This window comes from Theropithecus gelada, chromosome 13 (genome assembly GCF_003255815.1).
Source record: "Theropithecus gelada isolate Dixy chromosome 13, Tgel_1.0, whole genome shotgun sequence".
Classification (NCBI taxonomy): domain Eukaryota; kingdom Metazoa; phylum Chordata; class Mammalia; order Primates; family Cercopithecidae; genus Theropithecus; species Theropithecus gelada.
Genome location: NC_037681.1, coordinates 94,316,380 through 94,341,645, shown reverse-complemented (window position 1 = coordinate 94,341,645; position 25,266 = coordinate 94,316,380). Strand labels below are relative to the sequence as shown.

Genomic DNA, 25,266 nt, shown 5'->3' with positions numbered 1-25,266 from the left:
CTGTCAACATCTAGAGTGTCAGACAAAACTTTGTGTCAATCCAGCGAGTGTAAAAAGGTATTTTATTCTATCCATAAAATGCATTTCCCTAATTAATAATGAACTCAAACTACATTTTATGTTTATGTACTATTTGTGTTTTTCTACAAAGTTGCCTGCTCACAAGTTTATTTAGCCCATGTGTAGTCCATTTTCATACCGCTAGGAAGAAATACCCAAGACTGGGTAATTTATAAAGGAAAAGGCATATCTTATTACATGGTGGTAGGCAAGAAAGCTTGTGCAAAGGAGCTGCCTTTTATAAAACCCTCAGATCTCATGAGACTTATTCACTATCATGAGAACAATACGGGAAAAACCTGCCCCCATGGTTCAATTACCTCCCACCAAGTCCCTCCCACAACACAAGGGGATTACGGGAGCTGTAATTCAAGATGAGATTTGGGTGCAGACCAATCATAGCAGAACGTGGAGGAGCAAAGGCACATCTTACGTGGCAGTAGGCAAGAGAGGGTGTACAGGGGAACTGCCCTTTATAAAACCATCAGATCTCATGAGACTTATTTACTATCACGAGAACAGCATGGGGAAAACCCGCCCCACGATTCAATTACCTCCCACTGGTTCCCTCCCATGACATGTGGAAATTATGGGAGTTACAATTCGAGATTTGGGTGGGGACAGAGCCAAACCGTATCACCATATTTCTATGAATTGTCTACTTGTTTTAAAGATACTTAAATATAAATTGTGTTTTTAAAAAACCAACTCATAGAAGTTCTTTATATATTCTCGATACAATTCTTTGTTGGTCACATGTGCTGCAATTGTCTTCTCCCATTTTGTGCCTTGTCTTTTCACTGTCTTTATGGTGCCTTTTGATAAACAAAAAATTTATAAAGATAAATTTATCAATCTTTTTCTTTATAGTTAGCACTTTGTCCCTTAAGACATTTTTCCATTCTTACTCTCTTATATTTTCCTCTAAAAATTGTAATGTTTTTTCCTTTCACACTTAAGTCTTTTTTCTTTTTGGTTTTTATTTCTATTAAAAGTATGTATGCTCTATTTTAAACAGCCAGGGTTTGATGGCTCTGTCATGTGAAACGCAGCCCCTACATTCCCCGGCACCTCTTTCACAGGCTGTGTGGCTCCTGCTCCATTGTCCAGGTCTAGCCTGTCTGCTGTCAGCTGCTGAGGAGGGTGAAGACTAGCCTCCTCCATGCATATACGCATTCCTCCTCCTGCTCAGCTTCCCAGTGTGGTTAGATGGCCCTTTGGGCTACTTCACTATTCTGTGTTATTTTAAGCTAAGCTATACAGTTAGCCATGATGACTTATCCTTTCCTAAAGGCTTTTGATTTGTGTCTTTTCCCTTAGAATTGATACTTTTCTTTTTGCTGTTGTTCAGTTTTCTGTGTATTTATAACTCATTCAATGCCAAACTCTGTCAGATGTCCAAATGTCTCCTCTTAACATTTAGATGACCTGATTTAACGATTAGATCTCCCTGGTCTTTTCCAGTACCTCTGATCTCTCATTTGGATTGTTTATTTTCTGTGTGCCATTCAAGAAACTCCACTTTTTTTTTTTTTTTTTTTAAGATAGGGGTCTCACTATGTTGGACAGGTTAATCTTGAACTCCAGGCCTCAAATGATCCTCCCACCTCAGCCTCCCAAAGTCCTGGGATGACAGGCACGAACCACCACATCTGGCCTCCATTCAACAAATTCTTACTGAGCCAACCACATGCTACATGTTGTGTTAGGCTCCGGGGAAACAAGGAGAACAAGATGGTTGTTATTCTTGCCTTTGTTGCGCTTACTACCAAATTCAGGGGAAAAAAAACTCAACAAATTCTGCAGCAATGTTTCTTATTCCTAATTGTTTGATTGGCTCTGGAGCTGATGCCTGCCTGTCATAAGATGGCACCAGTGTGGGGGACTCCTGAGTATGAGAGGGGTCTTCCCCAGTTTCCTGTGTGGCCAAGGCTGTCTGCCTAAGTTAAGGATGAATACGGAGAAGTCTCCGAAGCACTTTCCACCTTTTCTCAGTTCACCTCTGTCTCATGAAATGAAGACCGTGATACCCATTTTTTTTAGTCTAGCCCTACCTGGCTCGTAGTTCGTTGAGGTTCCTGGACTTAGTGGAGCAACGGTGAAGCCAGACGAACACTGTGATGAGATAGCATCAGGGACTAAAGGAATGTGTGAATTTGGCCGTGACTTTTTGGAGACAGCCTGGAACGCTGAAACTCAAACTCCATGCAGAAATCTGGCAAGTTGGGCTGACCTCTCGAGAGGGGTCTATTTTCTCCAGAGTGGAGCCTTTGGTCTCATCTCTGCAACAATCAGAGTGTCCAAAGTAAAGCCACCAGCATTGGAGGAAATGAGTCCAGGACAGAGTCAGACACACACACACATAGGCAGAGATTTTACTCCAGTGTCTACAGAGGAGATCGCTTCGGCTACTGAGCATTTTTTTGGCCCACCATAGCTCTCTGAAAGGCTGGAGAGGAGCACATAGGGCTACGTCTGCTCAGGCCAAGAAAATTAGTAGTCCACATCTATGTTTCTTGTGACTATGATCCACTTAAAACGTGGCCTAGTCAGGTTTGGAAAATAAGGCCCCCATCGCCACCACCCCACCCTTGGTGGTGGTGGAGTTTCCTTAGATCCGGACTCTCATCTTGGGCAGCTGCAAGAGCCAAGGGCTATGGAGATGTGCCAGGAGTGCCCCTGGAGGGCAATGATGTTAGCTTTAATTTTAATACCATTCCCTTTTTCCCATGCCCACTCCCCACCATCCCCTTTCATGAGTATTTCATGAGAAACTGGGAAAGGGCTGTAAGCAAGGCTTCAGAACCAGTAAAAGTAAGTCTAGCATCAGAGAGAAAACCACCCAGCTCCCGGACTCGTAAAGACATAGACTGTGTCAACAGTTCAGCTTGGCCTCACTTCCTAAGGACTGACTATAGCCTTGCAGCCGGTTTTCTCTTAAACCCTGGGTGAAATGTGGTCACCTAGTCAGTTGGAACCAGCTCCTGACAGACCCCAGCAACTTACAGATGAACTCACTTAGAGTGAACTTTCCTCATTCCAATGCTAAATCCTGCACCCTGGGAGAGCTACAGTTTCATTACCATAGCATGCGTCCTATGTGCTGGCATGACGACTCCCTCCATCTGTGTCACTGGGACCCCTCCTCTACGTGTGATGATGCACCCTCTCCCCTCTCGATCACCCATAAAGCCCTCCTGTCATTTTCTCTTAGGAGACACTGCTTTGGCGAATATTCCCAGTGCCCTTACTACTTGTGACAAGTAATAAAACTCCTATTGATTAAAACCTGTGTTCTCAGCGTCTTTTGTTACTCACCAGACAAACCCTGCTTTTTTTTTGGAGGCAGTGGGGCGGGGGGGCCTGGGAAACAAATCCGGCTGATCCAGATTTGACTATGGACTGAGCCCTGACTCAACCTCCCTTATAGGCTGCTTACAGGCAAAGCAGCAGTCTGAGGAAGCATGAGTGGGTTAAGTTGCCTAGGTTGCTGAGGGAGAGACTGGTGAAGGGCCTCAGGGCCCCCCCACCAGGACAGCAGAAGTGGCTGCTTGGACCTTTCATTTGGTGCAACTTTGAGGCAGTAAGCGGTGGTGGTTCTGTGAACTGACTCAAAGAGTGGTTTTGGTTTTGATTATTAGGACTCTGGGTTGTCAGGTTTAGGACCCAGCTCAAGGGATCCAGGATTGTTGGGAACGGGCAGGACTCCCCTTCAAGTCTAGGGGTTGAGAGACATCTTCATCCATTTTAACAAGGGGAAGCCCTAATATAAAGACGAGGAGTCTCATCTTCAAGACTCTGTCCCTGTCTGGTATATCTGTAGGCTGAATGCTTGTCACTTTTGCCAATACTTATGCATCTTTGTAGCCTGAATGAATGTGAAGTCTGGATTCCCTTCCCCTTAGTCTGTGGTAATCCCTCAAATATTGGGCTTCCATTTTCCAGCAGTCACAGAAGAACTATTATTGATTTGAAGAGGCCTAATTTAGAATGGGGCAATTTGGGTGGGATTATAATTCCTGGAACCAAAATACAGTGATGTAGAGTTTACATGAGCAGAGCGTGCACCCTCTCCAGAAAGAACACCTTGCTTACTTGATTGATTTACATACCTCCCACCACTCAAGCTGGATCCAGAACTATTCTGGAACATCCATGAGACCTCCAGGGAAGTTACCCAGATGGAACATGATCCAGGGAGAAGCAACCCCAATTATCCTCTCCTAGCTCCCCAGCACCTCAACTCCATCGTGGCCTGGGAGTAGTGGCAAGCTGAAAGGACCAGAAATATCCTACAGGCTAACAGTTACAGGATTTGTGTCATTACTAATCCCCAGTGGAAGCTCCTTGGAGGGTGGAATCAGACTTCTGGGCAAAGACCCTAGAATATGGGGAACCAGGTCTTAATACTGGAGGAGAGCCCGCTAGAGTGCCTTCTCCGGCATTGAAAACTATTTGGATACCCATATCCATGACCAATAAGCAAATGATATACCACTGTAATACCATGTGGCCCCAGTGTTCCCTACGGAATCAGGAGAGATGGTCTGAACATGAGTTACTTACATACATTAATAATACAATTCTCCAACTGGGACTTATTTTGTAAGAAATAAGGTAAATGGGATAAAATACCCTATGTATAATGTCTTATGGCCCTCTATCAACACCCAGCCCTACAGAAGAAATGCAGGATATGTAATTGGCCAAAGGACCAAAGGGAACAATGTTGCTAATTCTAGAAGCCCCTGGAGAGAAAGAACCAGTCATGTGGGAACTTGTAGGGAAAGGAATGAGGAGGAGCCTGTCTACTTCTCCTTCAAGAGAAGTGAGGTCCTCTAGTCTTACTCAAAACCAGAACCTTTGCCAATACAGGAAAATAATCCCCCTACTTCTTCGGGAATTAAACTCTCGGCACCTCTAGGGGAAAGCAAAGGTCTTCCTCCATACTTGCCAGGCCCTCCCAATTCTGTGGAGCTGGCTGTGGCTCCTGCTGTGGCAACAGCAGGCCCCAAAATAAACAACAACAAAAAATCAATATAAGACGAATATATGATAGAGAAAAATCAATAAAACCCAAAGTGGGTTATTTGACAATACTAGTGAAATTTATACACCCCTTGGAAAGAGTGATCAGGTAAAAATGACAGGAGGCAAAAATAATATCAGGAATCAAAATGGAACATCACTATAGATCCTAGAATCTCCAGACATTAACAAAAGGATATTATAACATAGGATCAACGAATCTGTAAATTTCTATGAAATGAACAAATTACTTGAAACACAATTTACCAAACCTTGGCATAAAAGGAAACTGAAATCTGAATAGTTATTCAAAAAAATGATTTCCACAAAAGAAAATCCAGGCCCAGATGGGTTTTACTGGTGAATTCTCCTAAGCACTTAAGCAATAAATTACATTACATTCCTCTAGAGAATAAAAAAGAAAAACCTCATCCCAACTCATTTTATGAGGCTTGCAGATGTATCTCTCTGCCAGGAAGCACCACTCACCACTCCCCTTCTGACTGGCAGCTGATTTACTTCCCTCATGCCTCTGAGCAGCATATTCCTACAATGATCTGGCCGTTGTTGATCCCCGTTATCACTGGGGTCCCAGTTTGGGTTGTGTTGAGACTGACACCTCAGTAGTCAAGTAGATTTGGTAGCTCAAGTTACCAGCATACCAAGTTCCCTGAGAGGGAACCCCAGAGTGGGATGGTTCCCACCAGGCAGGTGTCTAATGGAGAGGGAGGTTTTGCTTGGGTCAACGTACCTTACAACTGCTGATTTGTATAATGAGAAATCCAATATTGAAGGCTTACCGGTGAGCCCATGAGAGTTCAGAACTCTCATAAGGGGAATATTCTTCACACATAACCTCACCTGGCCAGACATGCAGACCTTAATGGCAACTCTGCTCATGGTGGAAAAGAAATCTATCATCATGGCCAAAGCTAAGGAAGAGGCAGACAAAATGTAGGCTGATAACATGGGCTACCAAACCTACTTGGCTGCTGAGGTGTCAGTCCCAACAGCCAACCCAAACTGGGACTCCAGTGATAATAGGGATCATTATAGCAATATGCTACTCAAAGGCATGAGGGAAGTAAGCCAATCAACTGGGGAAAACTCCAGGAAACAGAACAAGACCCTAATGAAAATCCTTCCCCATTCCTAGAGAGATGACAAGTATGCCTCTGGGATTCTCTCCCTTGGGACCCTGACTGTGGACAATAAGGAGAAGGCTGCATAAGAAATATTACAGCTCTTACAGGCTGTACAGTGACCTAAAAGGTTAGTGGTGGTCCACTGCTGGGAACACCAGAGGGGAATTCTGAGGTTATAAAAGGAAATAACCTAGCAGACACAGCTGCTAAGAAGGCAGCATGAACAGTTGAACATTTGCAAATGACCCTGATCCCCAGATTTGTCACTCCACAAGTTTCGGCCCTATTACTCAGAAATTAGAAAAATCCAAATGGGAAGGGTATCTCCCACATTTGGATTTGGAAGGATGAGGTATTAATGATAAAGGAAGACTCTAGATTCCAGAAAACATAGGCTGGGCAATAATTAAATATGTCCATGAACCATCACATTTTGGTATGTTATTAGTCCGTTCTCACACTGCTCTAAAGAAATATTTGAGACTGGGTAATTTGTAAAGGAAAGAGGTTTAATGGACTCACAGTTCTGCATGGCTGGGGAGGCCTCAGGAAACTTATAATCATGGCAGAAGGCAAAGGGGAAGCAAGCTTAGGCTTTCTTACATGGCGGCAAGAGAGAGGAGAGTGAGGAGCAAAGGGGAAATAGACCGTTAAAAAACCATCAGATCTTGTGAGAATTCACTATCACAAGAACAGCATGGGAGAAACCTCCCCCATGATTCAATCATCTATCCAGGTCTCTCCCTAGGCATGTGGAGATTACAGGGATTACAATTCAAGATGAGATTTGGGTGGGGAGGCAAAGCCTAACCATATCAAAACCTTAAGGAATTGGTTGATGAGGGTAATAAAGGTACCCGATCCAAGTGGTAAAACAGACTAAATCTCCAACAGATGCCACAAATGTGTACAAAATAATGCTCAGACCAGGCTGGCTGTGCCTCAACTAAGGGGCGAGGGCGGGCATACCAGGAGAAGAATGGCACACAGACTTTACAGTGATGCTCCAGGCACCTGGAAACTTCATGTACCAGCTGGTTTGTGTGGACACCTTTACTGGCTGGATAGAAGCCTTACCTTGTCACACAGAAAAGGCAAATGATGCCAGAGCTTTACTCAAAGACATCCTCTGGAAGTGTGGCTTGCCTTGATTGATCCAGAGTAACAATGGAGCTGCCTTCATTTCCGAAGTTAGCCAGGGGGTATTCTCTGCTTTGGAAATCAAATGGAGGTTACATGCAGACTGGAGGCCCCAGTCATCTGAAAAGGACAAAGATACTAATAGAACCGTAAAGGTCACTTTAGCTAAACCATGCCAGGAAACTCATGAAAGCTGGCTAAAGTGCCTCTCCATCACACTAACATGACTTCAGCTGGCACCAAAAGGGAAAGTGAGACTTAGCCTTTTTGAATTACTATATGGAAGAGTTTACCCTGGCAAAATGGAACCTTTGACATGCCCTGATGGTGAGACTGAGAGGGATGTAAAACATATTGTATATTTGGGAAAATTAATACAAGCTCTCAAGCAATATGTGAACCTGTCTTCCAGTTCCCACTGATGTTAAGCTTCACCCATATCAACCTTGAGACTGAGTTCACCTTAAGACTTGGACATCTAAATCACCTCAAGACCAGCTAAATCCTGTCTGGATGGGGCCCTACCCTGTGCTGATAACCACTCACTCTTCTCTTAAATTGCAGGGGCTCAGACCCTGGATCTGTCATTCCAGAATGAAGCCTGCCCCAGCACCCTCAGACCAGGCTTCATTAGATCCAACTTATTCCTATGAACTGGCCTCTGATCGTAAGCTCCTTTTCCACAGAAGGGGCATAGATAAGCAAAATGTGCCCTTGCAATGCTCTCGATGTATCAGGAATTTCTTCATTTTTAGAGGAATCTCTATGCTCTTTTACATTCTGTAAAAACTCTTAACTGCTGCTAAATCATCATATAGTATATACAATGAAGTTGGTCCCTCTCTACTGGTTAGTTCCTTTTATTACCATGGACAGTGGTCTCTGGGAAGACAATACAACAGTTTTCCCCACATCGCAGTGAAGGGAAATAGCCTGTTCCAATGCTGGATATGCTATAGACGCTCACGAGCTTGGTCTGCCCAAGTGACAGGACTTGTGGCAATCCTCACATTTCACTCTCACCCACAGAACTGGAGCAAGCTCCCCTTCCCTGGGGTTACCGTCTTCCCAGAAAGTGAGGAAATCCCTTGCATCATGTTGACTAGCACCTCTATAGCAAATGTCACCTAGGTGTCAACCTTGCTAAATGGCTCAGCCTTACAGCAAGTAGGCAGAAGCTGTGAAATTCCTCCAGGGCAGACTTACTACACTGAGACAGGACCAGACACAAAACAGAGGTAACTGGTCTCCTTGAACACTACCACCTGCCACCCCAATATGAATTATTGGTGTCCAGGCCGGGCGCGGTGGCTCAAGCCTGTAATCCCAGCACTTTGGGAGGCCGAGACAGGTGGATCACGAGGTCAGGAGATCGAGACCATCCTGGCTAACACGGTGAAACCCCGTCTCTACTAAAAAATACAAAAAACTAGCCGGGCGAGGTGGCGGGCGCCTGTAGTCCCAGCTGCTTGGGAGGCTGAGGCAGGAGAATGGTGTGAACCTGGGAGGCGGAGCTTGCAGTGAGCTGAGATCCGGCCACTGCACTCCAGCCTGGGCGACAGAGCGAGACTCCGTCTCAAAACAAAAAAAAAAAAAAAAAAAAAAAAAAAAAAGAAGTATTGGTGTCCTGACAAGAACATCACTAAAAAATATTGGAGACAGAGCAGTAAATGCAGTTCATGCTGAGGAATACCAAGCCCCAGTTTCTGGTACACCCAGGTAAACAGGCCAACAGCTTAGAAGAATAATATCTCAGCTGACTGCAGGGATAGGGACCACCTGCGGGGTGGGACTGTCTCCCTTTATGCAAGAATAATGGCACCTGGAGCCAAATAGCACAACTATTAAATGTCTTTTTTCTTGAGACAGAGTCTTGCTCTGATACCCAGGCTGGAGTACAGAGACACGATCTCAGCTCACTGCAACCTCCGCCTCCTGGGTTCAAGCGATTCTCCTGTCTCAGCCTCCTGAGTAGCTGGGATTACAGGCACACACCATCACACTCAGCTAATTTTTGTATTTTTAGTGGAGATGGGGTTTCACCATGTTGCTCAGGTTGGTCTCGAACTCCTGACCTCAAGTGATCTGCCTGCCTCGGCCTCCCCAAGTGCTGGGATTACAGGTGTGAGCCACTGCGCCCACCTAAATATCTTTATCCCCAAATGAGTATGTGCCCCTCAGGGGGCATGTGTTGGTCTGTGGGTCCCCCACAAACATCTACCCCACGCCTCTTTGCCCCCAGGTTCCTTCCCTTTACCCCACTTGGCATCGCTCATTCCTGCATGGAGAACGTTTGGATGGAAGGACAATGTACAATTGGCCTGCGGGCCCCTCTGATATTGAGGCTGCTGAGGTGGGTCTACTACAAGTCAGGTCAAAAGAGCAATGAGTTTAATTTTGGGGGGGATGGGAGCAGCATCCAGGATGGCTGCTCTTTGGGGATACACTTATCATGAAACCACTGTAAAAAACTGGACTAGAAAACTTGAGTCTTTAGCATCCTCAGTTGACTCCTTGGTTACTCTGGTGCTAGGTAACGGTATAGTATTAGACAATCTTTTAGTGGAACAGGGAGGAGCGTGTGCAGTTACTAATTCCTCTTGCTGCCCCTGAGTAAACACCTCAGGGGAAAAAGAAGTTGACATTAAGGTCTATGCCCAAGCCTCTTGGTTACACGCTTTTAGTCCACAGGGCCATAGTTCTGACTCTTTTTGGGAAGCTACCAAATGGGCAATACTAATTACTTGGTAACACTCTGCCCCTGGTAGAATCACTAACTTTATTGTTTATACTACTGCTGTTTGGTCCCTGGATCTTAAATCTCTTGGTAAAATTTGCATTTTCCAGATTAGAAAAATTTCAACTGCAGCTTCCAACAACAATACCAGCCTTTGCAGCCTATCCTGGGAGACCTCAAAACACATTTAGATTTAGTGTCCAGAGATTTTCACTCCCCTAATATCTCTGGACACGGTATCCCTAATCAGCATGAAGTTACAGAAGAATGACCTCTCCAGAATGAGGAGTGACATATCTCTAGGGGAGGAAATTTGTAGGCCAACAGGGAGGGAACCAGGGAGTACAGGAATTTTGTAAATTCAAGCAATCAGCCTGTTTTAGAGCCTCTTGTCTTGAAGCCAGTTTTATCCCAAACCCTGTGTGAAATGTGGTCACCTAGTTGGTTGGAACCAGCTCCCGAGAGACCCCGACAACTTACACATGAACCCCAGTGAACTTTCCCCATGACCATGCTAAAGCCTGCACCCCAGGAGACCTGTAGCTTCATTACCATAACATGCGACCTGTGTGCTGGCACCTGACTCGCTGCATCTGTGCCACTGGGAACCCTCCTCTACATGCGATGATGCACCCTCTCCCGTCTTCAACACCACATAAAGCCCTCCTGTCATTTTCTCTTGGGAGACAATGCTTTGGAGAACACTCCCAGTGCTCTTCTTACTCGTGACAGGTAATAAAACTCCTTTGTTCAAAACCTGCGCTCTCATGGAAAGTCATCTGTTACTTGCCAGGGGAATAAATTCCGGTTTCTTTTTGTTTTGATAACATCAAGACAATGTTCCAAACAATCATTCATTTGATTATTTCAAACAGTCATCGGGAACATACAAAACGCATTGTGATTTACAGTTAAAAGACTGCTTTCTTCATAGATCCTCTCCCCCAAAAATACCTGCATGGTGGTCTTTGCTGGCGAGAGGCTGAATCAGAAGCTGCCCTCAGGGAAGGGGACTGACTGAGGAGGCTGGAGTCTCACCTCCAGGAGGGAAGAAGGTGGTGCCTCCCAGGTTAGGTGTGATCTAGGCCTAGGATGAAGCAATTCAAAAGTGAATCTCACCACAGTTCAGAACCAGGGGCAATGATGCAGCCTCCGCTTGGGCTTCCTGCACCTGTGCAAGAACAAAAACCAAACCAAAACAAAACAAGAGGCTCAAGGTCCTGCCACGCATGGGGAAAGTCTGACGGCTGCAGGAGTGGCTGCACGAGGTGGTGACTCTGTGGTTTGTAGCAGGTGCTCTCAGCCCACACAGAACTGTGTAGTGTGGGAAGCCATCCTGAGCGCCGGGGCAGAACGGACACTGAGGGAGTACCTGGGATTGTGAGGCTGATGCCTGGATTCTTCAACCTGCACTCAGCCAGAGGTCTCCCGACACAGGACAGGCAGGAAGACTGCAGTTGTGAGACTCTCCACAACACATCCCCTTCCTGCCACCTGCATGGTTGGTGGCCTGGGGGAATACTGCTATAATGTGAAAGCAAGTCCACAGATTTCTGGTTTAAAGGAACCCAGTGGAGATGCTAATGAGTTCTCCTGAGGAGCTGGCTGGCAAATGCCACCTGGGCCTCCCAGGACCAAATCTAACTGTCCTGGGAAGGTGTCTGGATGCCACAGCCTTGGGCCTAGAGAGAATCATGCTCATCATTCCTCAGCAGACTCCATCTTGCCCCTGTGTTCTTTGCAGACCCAGATTTGAGACAACAATTTGTTTCTACTCTGAATAATAATGTCTCACAAGACGTGGAAATAGTCACATTGTTTTAGAGATTATGTAAAGAGGGGCTTAGCGGTATTAACCCTCTCATTTTACAGGTAAATTGGCCAAAACTGCTTAATTACCTTGCCTAGCAAGAAAGGGAAGAACTAGCAGTTGACCTCATGCACCATGGGTTCTTTTCCCAGTGTCCTCTTCCTGGCAGGGAACCCAGGGGGCAGGATCTGAAAGCTCTGAACTGTGCTTCAGGGCAAGGCCTGCTTGGATCCAGCCTCCCAGGAAGCCTTCTTAGTGGACGACTGGACCTTGCCAACCTTAGTACTGGGATTTGCTGAACTTAGAGTGAGGCTGTTGAAAACCTTCCTCCATCACTTTGGGCCTCGGCTGTAATTTCAGGCCACATGAAAAAAAAAAAATCCTGTTACATTCTGATGCAGTTACTGGGTTAAGTGCTTTATCTCAGTCATTGGCTCATCTTTTTCAGAAGTTGTCCTTCTTTATGTTGTAAGTGTTGGGTTCACGTGTAATGATAAATGGTCTGAGGCTTTAGTCCCAAAACCGAGAGTGTGGGTGGAGGAAGATCCGTCAGCCAAGGCTGGTGGCCTTTCTCCCCAGCCTACACAGGGTCCCTGTGGGAGCTGGACTGGGGCTGAGAGGAGGCTCTGGATCCAAGACGCCTCTCCTGCAGCAGTCTCTGGGTGCACCCGGTGGGCATCTAACCAGACACCCTCTCCTTAAAGCCCACAACAGTGCTCCCACTACAGCACATTGTGTTTCTAAAGAGACAGACTACATTTCATTCTGAAAGCCCATTTTCCTCAACTGATGCATTTAAACACCTCGGTGGAGACAATGCATAGCTCCTTGCACCTCTTCAGATGGGAAAGAATTGTTTACTATGAGTTAATCTAAAGTTTTTATTTTCTAAAAGTATAAAAACACATACAAAAAGGGACTCACTCTTGAGAACTGATCATATCATTGTAACACAGAGCCCAATGGACAGGCCACTATGAAGAAAGTATTGCTCCCAAACCATTAGGAATTTTAATCACCACTCTGCTCCAGACTCTTTAGAAGGTACTATTTCTGAAGTACACATGGACAAAGAATAAGCTTTATTCAATCAGACTCACAAAAGTAAGGATTGTGCTTCTCTAGGTTCATAAAATAGAATTCCAAGGCTCTGAGGAAAATAAACTTGTGTCAGTCCCAGGGAACTTTTCTCCCCAGAAGTTGATTGGTCACTCTCTGTAGAAGAAAGAAAAGGCAGGAAAGAAGTTAGATATTATTGTCACCAGAGGCAGATGCCACTCCTCCCCGCAGCCATGTCACCAAGGAGAATCAGTGTGGTCCTACTCAAGTCTTGTTCATTTTACTCTGCTTCAGAAACTGTGGTCATCATATAAAAAATGCTTCCTGAAAGATTCAGGAAAGAGGATCTGTAGTCAATATCTATTACCTCTCTACAGACACAGATAATCCATCAGTTCCCACATACAGCAGCATAAGGAGAGGCCTGGCCCTGCGATGCTCACACAGCAGATATGCGGTGTGGTGCCTGGGGCCTCCCACCTGAGGCACCCGCCTGGGTTCTGGGGCCTGCTCCAGAAGCAGCTCCCATCCCACATCAGTCCGGTGACTGAGGGGGTGAGAAGGAAACAAGTACAGTGAAGGATATGGCCCTTCAGGCACAGGAACCGGTCTGGGTTCTCAGAGAATTAACTGGTAGCACCAATGCTGTCCCGTGAGGTTCTTGGACTTAACAGCACCGCTGACTCCACTGGGACTATGGGCAGGGAATGGTGACGAGTTGGAGGCCTCGGGCCATCCAAGTGGACAACTCTTATGCCTCAGTCAAACATTTTCCAGTTTAACAGTTCTGGAGGTATCTGACTCACCAGTGAGGGGCATGAAGTCACCACCTGGGACTCTGGAATGGAAACCTGATAATTCTGATATTTCCACCATGATATGTTAATGAACTCCTGTGTGCGAAATTTGGTTTCACTCCAAATTAATGCATGGAAAGGGCCTTACATAATTATGGACGGGGAGCTAAACCTGATTTGAAGTCTAATTACAGATGCCTTCTTCCAAATTTCAATACTGGTTCAGTGCATTCTAAGTTCATTCCTCAAATGTGGTTCATTCTGACTGTATACTCAAGAGGCAACATGTTTTCTCCATTTCTCTTTCCCCCAATAAACCTGATCCATCCCACTATAGACAGAGGACCCACTGACCTTTTTATATAGCTGGGCTCGCAGTCGGTATGACTTATATTCTGATTTTCTCTTCTCTTCTTCTCTCTTTTTCTGTACTTCTGGAAGCTGCTCATAAATCCTTAGAAATGGCACCAGCGAAAGGACAGAAAGTGGGGAGGTTACCAGGGTGCACAGGCACAAGATCTCCTGTCACCATCCCTCCCTATGCCTCCCACTCTCCAGGAGCTCATCCCTCCCAGAAAGGCCGTGGGACTCGTTAGAAACTCCAGCCCAGAGAACTCTGGCTTGGGGGCTCACAATCTGGAAGGGGAGAGAGAGAAATACAAACACAATAAAATCCTAATAGTGCTTATGTCTGGGAAAGGAGTGGGATAAAGTGGGGAAAGGAGTGAGATAAATCAGGGAAAGGTGAACTTCTGCTTTCTACTCTACATGCAAAAATGGATTGTTTCAATATAAGATTATGAACAGTGTTACTATTGTATTTGTAAACACTAGCAAAATTATGGGAAAGTACTAAAATGGTCACATCTATAAAACGTTCTAGAGAAGAAACATAGTCTTATAGAAGGAGGCTGGGAAAGGCTCCAGAGACGAAATTAGAGGTAAGTTGGGTCTTAAGAATAGATAGGAGTGCCAGGTGTGGTAGCTCAAGGCTGTAAACCCAGCACTTTGGGAGGCAGAGGCGGGTGGATCATGAGGTCAGGAGATCAAGACCAGCCTGGCCAAGATGGTGAAACCCCGTCTCTACTAAAACTACAAAAAAAAAAAAAAAAAAAAAATTAGGTGGGAGCGTTGGCAGGTGCCTGTAACCCCAGCTACTCAGGAGGCTGAGGCAAGAGAATTGCTTGAATCTGGGTGGCACAGGTTGCAGTGAGCCAAGATTGACCCACTGCTGCACTCCAGTGGGGCGATAAAGTGAGACTCCATCTCAAAAAGCAAAACAAACAAACAAAAAAAGGTAAGAGCAGAAAGCGAATGGGGAGAAGGGCAGAAGACACTCAAGGCAGGGAAAATGGGTATTGGTAAAAATGGAGTCGAGGCTTCCTGAAAAGGAGTGTAAAGGAATAGGTGGGAAACAGGCAGGGTGAGGGTGAGGCGGGCTGCGGAGCATCTTGTGGCCACGTGAAAAACATGGGATCTGTTCTAGCAGGGGTTGGGTGGCAATGATTTTAAGTTGGGAGAAACACAAATGTGCATTTGATAAATGCACTCTCATTGTAAATACGTTTCCAACAAAACAACAGTTAAATAGATTATGAAGTATAATGGAATGTATATGTTACAAGTATGTTTCATGTACATGAAACAAAAGTTTCAGAATTTTGAATGTCACAGGAAAGGTTCACAACATAATGTTGAGTAAAATAAAGCAAGATACAAACCTGTATACGCAGTATGATCTACAATTTGAGGGAAGAAAGTGTGTGTTATGCAGGTCTCTGCAAAATTCCCACACCTCCCACCAAAAACAGGACTAGTATTATGTTTAGATGGAAGGATGATAAGTGATATTCATTTTCTTTTTTCTACTTTTCTCTATATTTCCCAGAGTTTTCTATAATCTGGAAAAAACAAATCACTAGATTGATGCAGGGCTCCGCAGGAAACATATTAGAGAAGGTGAAGGTGTCTCCTGAAGGCCACTCTGGAACAAGTACTTCCAAATAAAAGAGCTATGTTCTTTCCTCTTGAAATCTTTCCTTCTCACAGGAACCTTTAAATATCTTTCGTAGAGACAGATGATGACAAAAGATGAGTAACACAGGCTCCAGAGATACAAATCCTTAATAGGACACAATTGAAGGCCAAACACCGGGCTCTAACCCCAGCTGTGACCCTAACTTGCTGGGTCTGGGTTGTACTTTCCTAAATATTAAGAGTTACTAGAAGATAGTTAAGATTCTCAGATGGAAACAGATCACTTCCTTGAAAAGAGGCCACATAAGAAATAAACATGAATAGAAGCAACCTAATGATAATGTACCAGTTTAAAAACTCAAGTCTCTCCAGAAGATGGGCACTAAATCCACTCATATAAGTATATTTCTGGTTGAAAGCATTGATATGTTATAGGAGACGTCCTGCCTGTCTTCCTGTAGGCAAGCTTCCTAGGCCCTTACAGCAGGGACTGCTCTTGCTGAGGTGAGAGTATAAGTAGCGGCCCCACAACAAACCCTGTATAATTTCCCTAATTTCATTTTGTGACTGAGTTAGAATGAAGCAGTGGTTCTCAAATATTTTAGACTTAGGACCCCCTTCACACTCCTAAACGATGAAGATCCCAATGTAGGTTTTATCTACTGATACTGTATTAAAACTTAAAATTAAAAATTAAGAAAACCTTTATTTTTTAATTCACTTGAAATAAAAATAAGCCTGTGACACACTAACATAAGAAACCTGTATTTTTAATGAGAAATAAAGATGTTTTGCAAACCAAAAAATTTTAGTGAGTGGCACTGTTTACATTTTTTTGAAAACTCTTTAATGTCTGGTTTAATGGAAGACAGCTGGACTCATATCTGCTTCTGTATTAAGTATGCTGTCCCTTCTTGCTCTGGTTAAAGTATGCATTAAAAAAATCCAGCTTACATATAGATTGTTCACGTACTTGGAAACGAGAGAAGTTATTGCACTATTCTTTTCGGGTAACTCTTGATTCTCTTTGATACTACACCCAAACTTGATAAGTGAGAGTTTCTGTTCTTTTCTTTTTTTTTTTTGAGACAGAGTTTCGCACTTGTTGCCCAGGCTGGAGTGTAGTGGCGCGATCTTGGCTCACTGCAACCTCTGCCTCCCTGGTTCAGGCAATTGTCCTGCCTCAGCCTCCAGAGTAGCTGGGATTACAGGTACCCGCCACCACGTCCAGCTAATTTTTGTAGTTTTAGTAGAGAAGGGTTTCACCATGTTGGCCAGGCGTGAACTCCTGACCTCAAGAGATCTGCCCACCTTGGCCTCCCAAAGTGCTGGGATTACAGGCGTGAGCCTCTGTGCCTGGCTGACAAGTGGTAGTTTCTTAAAAATTAGTTGCAAGGCAGAATCTGGAAACATGTCAGTAAACTTTTCCTATTCTGTTACATAAATATCCATCAGTCTACCTTGTACTATTTGAATGAATCTTCTATTCCCTGATTTTGTAACAAAAAGCAACAATCATTTGGAAAATCCTGGTCCAGGGAGTTATGCAGCTCTTCCAAATGTTGACAAATTTATTTAGGTAACATGAAAAACATCACATTTGTTAACGTCACTGCTTATCTCATCAGAAAGGTCTAAGTACTAAGAAGTCGTCAAGCCCATGATGGTCAACACAAGTTTTCTAGAATTCTGTTGTTGGCGTGAAAACTCACATTTTCTTTGGCAACAGATACCGTTGGACATTTTCCTGAAGTCACAGACTCACTTTTTCATTTTCAAGAAAATGTCTGTTACAAACACAAGTCAGAATAATTGGTTTTCTGTCAGTTACTCTTTCAAGTAAAAGTCACGTTCCATGAAAAAGGCAGCTGGTTCAGCTCACGACACAAACCATGGCATAAGTGCTTTTCCTTGAAACAGTCATCATCTTTCACTGTGCAAAGGAAGTGCTTCCTGTGTACCTCCATTTACACTGTTTCCTTGTTCTTCCATCACACTCCTGGCGGGAGGCTGTGCAGGACACAATGCCTACTAGACTAGTATCGTTTGGTGCCACTGTCTTGAATAGTGATAAGACACCAATGGTTTTACTCCTCTCCCATTACTATTGTATCATTGGTGCAAATAGCCAACACAGCAAAAAAGGCACAGAACATCCTGGTGTCATTCTGAAATTAATTTTGACCTTGAAAATCGCCTGAAAGGGTCTCAGCAACTTCCAGGACCCCATAGACCACTCTCTGAGAACCACTGGACTAAAGCATCTAAAGCATTCCTTTGGATTGCCTATAAGGGCTGACTAGATAGAGAGTAAAAACAAGATTTCAAGAGGAATGCTTCAAGTCCATGAGATAAATGGTTTTAAAGCACCGTTACTTCAGAAGCATTATGCCAACTAAGAAACTATTCTTATTAAAGCAAGTCTCCAATGAATGCCTAAAAAAGTCAACCTTAACTTATTCTCTGGCATTCTCATGATCAATATATGAATATCTGAAATGAATTAATTTTTTAAAAATGTATTTATTATTTTTTAGATACAGAGTCTCAGTTCGTTACCCAGGTCGGAGCATAATGGTGTGATCATAGCTCACTGCAGTCTCAAATTCCTGGGCTTAAGAGATTCTCTCACCTAAGACTCCTGAGTAGGCAGAATTACAGAAATGTACCACCACACCCAACACTCAAATCAATTAATTAATGAGTAGCTAATGTTTGTTCATCACGGCACAAAATTCGAAAATTATAAAAAGTCAAAAAATCTACTATATCAGTTCTCCTTTCCAAAGGCAATCAGTATTATCAGTTTTTTCTGTCTTCCAGAAACATTCTATGCATCTAAAAGTATACACATCTACATAGGCACAAATACTTATTTTTAAAGACCACAAGTGGTAACAGTGTTCACATGCTTCGAAAATTTAATTTTTTAAAAAAGTTTAACTTAATGTATTCTGGAGAACACTGTTATTTCTCACCCTATTGGATCAATTCCTAGAAATGGGATTGCTAAAATAAAAGGTGAGGCCCAAAAACTTATTTAATTTTATTTCAAAATAATCTTTTTTTTTTTTTTTTTTTGAGATGGAGTCTCACTCTGAGACTACCAGACTGAAGTACAGTGGCGCCATCTAAGCTCACTGCAACCTCTGCCTTCCAGGTTCAAGGGATCCTCCCCGCTCAGCCTTCCGAGTCGCTGGGATTACAGGAGTGCACCACCACGACTGGCTAATTTTTGTATTTGGAGTAGAGACAGGGTTTCACCATGTTGGTCAGGCTGGTCTCGAACTCCTGACCTCAAGTGATGCGCCTGCTTCGGCCTCCCAAAGTGCTGGGATTACAGGCGTGAGCCACCGCATCTGGCCTAAAATATTCTTTATTTAAATTTAGGTTTCTAATAAAGAGGATCCTAAGCATGCAAATCAGTGAGGAGTTTTTCATCTTTTGCATATGAGTCATTCATACCATGATGTGCTATTTTTTTTTTCAGTGCCATAAGTGAGAAATGACTCTCACAACTTTCTCATAATGTTTAAACTTGAGCATAATGCCTTTATTCTGGGTGCAAGCCAGAGCTCCTGACCACTTGTTGGCCTGCTTTACACTTGTATACATACTCTTGTTTTCTTGGTCTTACCGTTTGGACCTCTGAATCATTTCCTTCTTGCTGATAGGCTTGCTCTTCTGGACAGCCAGGAAGACTAAGCAAGAGAAGAAAGGGTTTTCAGTGGACTGTGACTTAACCCAGAGGGTATGGTGCAAGAGCTGGGAGAGGGAGCTGCTAGGACTTCGTGCCCCTACTCTGAGCTGGCAAGACTGGGTGGGGAGCAATGACCAAGGCAAGCCAGGGTTAGACTAGGGTAACAGGGACAGCAGCCTAAGGCCCTAAGGACCTAACACTCTGTAGCAAAGACTAGGCTTTGAATTAAAAAACTGGCCAGTTTCCAGGTAAGGTTGGATGAAAGAATTAGATAGTGCTTTGTAGTCTTCACAGCGTTCATTATTTTATCAAGGTCTGATTATCATAATTGTTAAGAATGCAGATCCACAGCAGCACACCTGGGTATGTCATCTTGGGAGAGGTACTTAATCTCCCTTTGATTCAGTTTTCTTACTATAAAGTAAATATATTAATAGTATCTACTGAGAATGTTGTAAGCGCTAATGTGAACAGTGCCTGGGCAAGATGTAAGGACTAGGTGTTTATTATTAGTAGTATTCTAATTATTACCATCCTAAGAGGTAAGCAAGCCTGGAATCAGCCCCATCTTTTCAGGAAAAATCAATATACTTTTGGAACTAACTTGCTCACAGACACAAAGCTGGTTTAAGACGCAGGGACAGGGCCAGAGTAACTGGGCTTAGTTGGATCATGAATGTGCCGAAGGCTAAGCTGGGGAGGTTCTGATAGCTAAGGTTTGAGTCTTGGCAAGCAAAAGGTCTCTGTCTGCCCATGTAACTGGCCTGGCCTGGCCTTTAGCAGGGCTCTGCAGCACAGCAGCAGACCTTGCCTTCTCTATTCCACTCATAGGAAAGTGAACGGGCAGGGTGTACCTCTCTTGGGCAGTGGGCGCATGTGATTCTGGTGGCCCTGCCGTTCCCTGTCAATATTGAATAGCACATCCCGCTCGCTCTGTAACATGCTCTGCAGCTTCCTCTCCTGGACTATTAACTTCAGGCGCTTTATCCGCTCCCCAGAGCTGGAGATGAAGTCAGGTCTGTGAAACTGAAGCGATTCCTTAAAAAAAAAAAAAAAAATAGAGAAAATGCTCAGCCTCACATTAATGATGCAATCTACTCTCCAAATGCCTGGAAAAACACCACCTGCCCAAGAGGTACGGGGAAGCCTGATTCAAATGCCGAGAAAATATCTAGAGTTGAAAAATCTCCCGACACCTCTCTGTGGGGGAGAGCTCCAGCTTGGAACCCGCAGTGAACAAAGACGTGCCTTCAGCATAGGCCAGGAACTAAGACTATGGTAATTACAACTCTCCAAAACATCAATGCAATACAGCTCTGCCTACAGTGCTATTTTAAAGATCTATTCAAACAAATACATCATTAATAACATTTCCTTTATCCCCCAAGGGACATATCAGAAGAGACTTGGTTTCCTTTAAATCTGACATGGAGCAGAAACAGCAGTTGAGGACATGAAGGAACACGCATGAGGCCATACAAGCGTCAGGCCTCTGGGCCCTCCACACACAAGGACCCACAAGGCCGATAAGCAGAACTGCAAATCCTGTGGCCTTGTCCCCAGATCCTGAGGGTGATGCACCATCTATGGTTAAGAGTAAGGCAGCCTTTGACGGACGATGAGAAACCCAGCCCTCATGCGTGAAAACAGGTGAACTGCAGAGGTGCTAGAAAAGAGGGTCTCGGGCCTACATCTCAGCTCACCAAGTGACACAGCCAGCTTCTCTGTGCCTTGCCCTTCTTCTCCCTACACATAGGGCTAAAGTTAAGTCAACGTCACTACACCTGCAGGGTTGCTCTCACAAACGGCTTCAGTGGGTCTCTGCCATCCTCTCTGCCTGGGCCTGCCAGGGAGCCCCGACCGTCCAGGTGCTGCCCCTGCCAGTTCTGCTCCCGCAGTGGCTCCCTCCACGGCTTGGTCTTAGTTATTGGTTCAAACCAGGAGACGCCAGGGCCCCAAGTCTTGGGCACATTTTCCTTCTTTGATCCAGACTCCACATTTTCCACAGGAACAAACCAGGAAACTCCTACAGGAAATAGTTTTTAGAAGGAAAACAGATTTTTCGCTTTTTTACAGCACCACCCAGCTCTCATCAAGGACATGCACATAATAGAGTCTCTCAAGGGTCTCAGTTGTCAGCAGCCACAGGGTGCCCTTGAGTCTGGTTTCACTGCAGGGATGACTGTGTAACTGCAGTGCTGGACTTTGAAAACCTGACAAGGTGGTGGCTGGGGGTAGGTGGGGACCACACAGAGTCACTTGGAAACACACAGTCAGCATCGCAGGGGACTTGAAATTCACTAGTTTCTTTACTACAAGATCTGGAATGAGAAACTGACCTTCATGGGAATTCTTCTTGTTCTTTTTTAACTTTCTGTCTCCAGGATAACTGGTAAAGAGCAGTTTTTCTTCACGTTTTTCTTCTGACCAAGAAGTCACATCACTGTCTTCTTCCAATTTAGCCTCGCTGGAACTTGGAGTTGGGAAAGTTATCCCAACATCTCGAGTGTGTTTTTTGGCACCGTTCACAATCTCCAAGTTACCTGAGGGGAAGGATCAGAGGTGTCTCTGGGAGTAACCTTGAGGCTGAGTTGACAGGTTTATTCAAGTGAGTACGTGAACCCTTTTAAATGTTTCAAAAATACAATCCCTTTGTGTGGGATGGAGGGATGGGAAGACAGAGAGAGGAAGAGAAGGAAGGACAGGAGAGAGTAGGAGGGAAAAAGAGGGAGAAGAAAAAATAAAGGGTTTTATTTGTAAGTCATTTTAGGTATTAGAGGGAAAGAAGAACAAATATGGGTTCAAAGGGTAAAGGATTTCAACTCTGATCCCAAGTCAGAAAGACAATAAATACTTAGATTCCTTTTGGTAGTCACCCAGGTAAGGGAGAGGTTGACAGAAGTAAAGACAGGATTTGAGGGGAAGAAACAAATCAAGATGAAAGTTTTTATTTTTATTTTATGAAACCAAAAGGAATAGAAAGGCAATAGCTAAAAATCCTCCTTCCTACTTCTGGTCTTCATATATTCTGTTCACAACCCCATATGGTTCCAGAGAATTCATTTGGCACATTTAAGCAATTCTCTTCCCTCCTTTATTTCTTTCATTAAAAAAAAAAATTCATATGGTAGTATGCTATACACTGTTCTGTACCTTTTCTTAAAATCAATTATATGCCTTGGAGATCTTTCCATGTTAGTACAGAGCTTCCTCATTCTATGCAGAATTTCATTCATTATCTAGATATACAATAATTTATGTAATCATTCAGTTATTGAGGAACACCTAAATTCATTTTAATCTCCTGCTATAAATGATGTTTTAGTGGTTAATTTTGTACACTATTTTGCACATATGCAAGTATATCTTTAGGTTAAATTCCACATATTCATAGTATATAGCAGACATTTCAAAAGTAAAAATGCTGAGTGAAAGTAATTTTGATAGGAACTTTCAAATTGTCTTTCATAGTGAACCAACTTCTACTCTCACTGGAATACACAAGGGAACCCACTTCCCTACACTCTTGCCCACAAACTTGCCATCAAACTTGAATTTTTGCCAATCTGATAAGATGAAAACTGGCACTTGGATATAGTTTTATCTTCATGTCCTTTATTATGATTGAGGTTGAGTATCTTATATGTTTAAGAGCCATTTCAATGTAGTTCAATGAAAAAGTTTAGATTCAAGTAATTACCTGCTTGTATGCCCTTGTTTAACATGTGTGCATTTTGCTTGTTGCAAACAGTAGAGTTCGAGCTCAGGAAACTACTGGCAGAAGAGGAAATACAGTCAGAAGAAATCACATGGTTTGCTACCTAGAAAAATAAAATAGATCTTGTTATTATTACCTGCAGTCAATGTCACAGTTACCCACAGGATAAGCAAGCCAACAAGTCCTCTTTCTAATCCAATTCAAACTGTTGAGATGCATTTAGAAGAAGCTTGAGATACTGTGAACATGCTGCCTTGTATCTGTGATAGGGAGAATGTTGTAGTTGGATAGGACTGAAGCTGTTGTAAGGTGGTAAGACAAAAAAAGCCTGGCTATTTTCACTGGGCTTGGAAAAACTCTGAAGAGAATGCTAGCCAAACATTAGTCTGATGTATCTTCAGAATGAAACTCTGAAGTGACACCTGCATATAATTTTCATGTGAGATAAAGAGGGCTGGAGATAGGTAAAAAAAAGTGATGAACTGAAGACAGTGCTCTCCAATTAAGAGCTGACTCAGACACATATATTAAGACAAACACCAAAGACCTGCAAGGCTCGTGAGACGTCCTGATGAGTAAAGTATTGCAAAAAGTATTAGAGAGTCCCAAAGCCCTTTTAATTACGTTCAGAGCAAGTAGAGCAATGAAGGCAATTTCTGAGATTGCAGCTGATGGTGGAATGTCGGTAGATGACAAAAAGATTAACAAGATATAGCTGAACACAATATTATAGTGTAAAATAGTACTTCTTAAACTTGTTCATTGTTAATATCTCCATCGTTAATAAGGACAGAGGGAGGCTAACCCAGAATAATGAATTGGAATCTCTAGGGGAAGGGTCTGGGCATCTATATTTTGAATAAATGCCAGGGAATTTTCTACTTAGGCAGGTCTGGTGGAGGTAAATTAAAGCCTGGGTGAGGATGGGAAACTGAGGATATCTGATCCCTTGAGCTAGATAAACCATATTCCAGAGTCACAAAGAAACTTGTAACAGAATTTTGGTGAGGAAGATCTATATTAGACAGTTGAAGAAAGGAAATACTTTGTCAGAAAGGTAGGCATTGCAAACTAGTGGGATGAACACTGATGACATGTAAAACTTAGGATGCATTACGAATCAGATAATTTGCTAGGAACTGTTCAAAAAAAAGATGAGCAGATTTAAGCCAGGCTCAGTCAGGCAGGCAGAGCATGCCCTGCCAGGTTAGCCTTGTTTTCTCTAGTAGATAAGGTCACTTTACTGGCTAACCAAAAGAATACGTAGCATACTGTACCTAGATTTGAACAAAATGCCAAAACATTTCATAGCATCTTTGAGGGCAAGATGGAGTTATATGGGTTGGATGATAATACAAGTTGATAGAATCATAATGGATTGAATCAACCTATCCAAACATAATTTCAAAATAGAGAGATGTCTTTACTGAGTGGTGCATCTTGCTTTTGACAACAAATATTTACTAAGCAATTACTGTGTGCAATCACTGGGTTTGGTGCTGGCTATTCCTTCTTAAGATTTTACACATAAATGTCTTAGAGATAGGGAAAACAGGAGAATTTACATACAATACTCATCAGAGAGAGAGCCTCTGTCAGGATCCCAAGTAATAACAGGAATGATGGGCTAAATCAGAGCATGTTTAGTAGGGGCAATTGTAAAGGTCTGCTCATTAGGCAGGAGGAATGGCAGCAACTTTGATGCAGGAAAAAAAAAAAAAGCTCTGTGTCAGGATTCCAAACAGCTAGGCCAGTTTCAGGTCTTCCCTTTATTAGCAGTCTCTACTTAGGCAAGACACAACCTCTTTGTGTCAGTTTCCCCATCCAGAAATGGAAACAAAATCAGCATTTTAGAAAGAACAGATGACTTAGATGGTAAAATATAAAACACTAATATAAAACAAGAGACTACCATGATGTTAAAAAAAATCTTTTTATTTTCTCCTTAAAAAAAGGAACATAAAAAAGAAGTGACTGACATGAAATACATTATACCTTCTCTGCAGCTATAAAAGAAGGGAAGAAAGCATGTTAGGTACTAAAAAAGTGTATGTAGGTGTTTGCTTTTTTATTTATAAAATGTCTCTGAAAGAGA

At 43.4% G+C, this 25,266-nt stretch overlaps 1 protein-coding gene across 1 annotated transcript in view; it reads right to left on the bottom strand.

The window, feature by feature from the left end:
• Nucleotides 1-12,783: 12,783 nt before the first annotated feature.
• The window catches only part of ALMS1 (ALMS1, centrosome and basal body associated protein), a 220,967-nt gene continuing 208,484 nt past the window's right edge, over nucleotides 12,784-25,266 (bottom strand). Inside the window, exons 17-23 of the mRNA XM_025353758.1 lie at nucleotides 23,154-23,274; nucleotides 21,793-21,996; nucleotides 21,238-21,479; nucleotides 20,308-20,491; nucleotides 19,391-19,454; nucleotides 14,131-14,230; nucleotides 12,784-13,135 (exon numbers count right to left, since the gene is read on the bottom strand). Of these exons, the coding sequence (XP_025209543.1) occupies nucleotides 13,091-13,135; nucleotides 14,131-14,230; nucleotides 19,391-19,454; nucleotides 20,308-20,491; nucleotides 21,238-21,479; nucleotides 21,793-21,996; nucleotides 23,154-23,274 (960 nt within the window). The 3' untranslated portion in view covers nucleotides 12,784-13,090. The remainder of the gene's footprint in view (nucleotides 13,136-14,130; nucleotides 14,231-19,390; nucleotides 19,455-20,307; nucleotides 20,492-21,237; nucleotides 21,480-21,792; nucleotides 21,997-23,153; nucleotides 23,275-25,266) is intronic.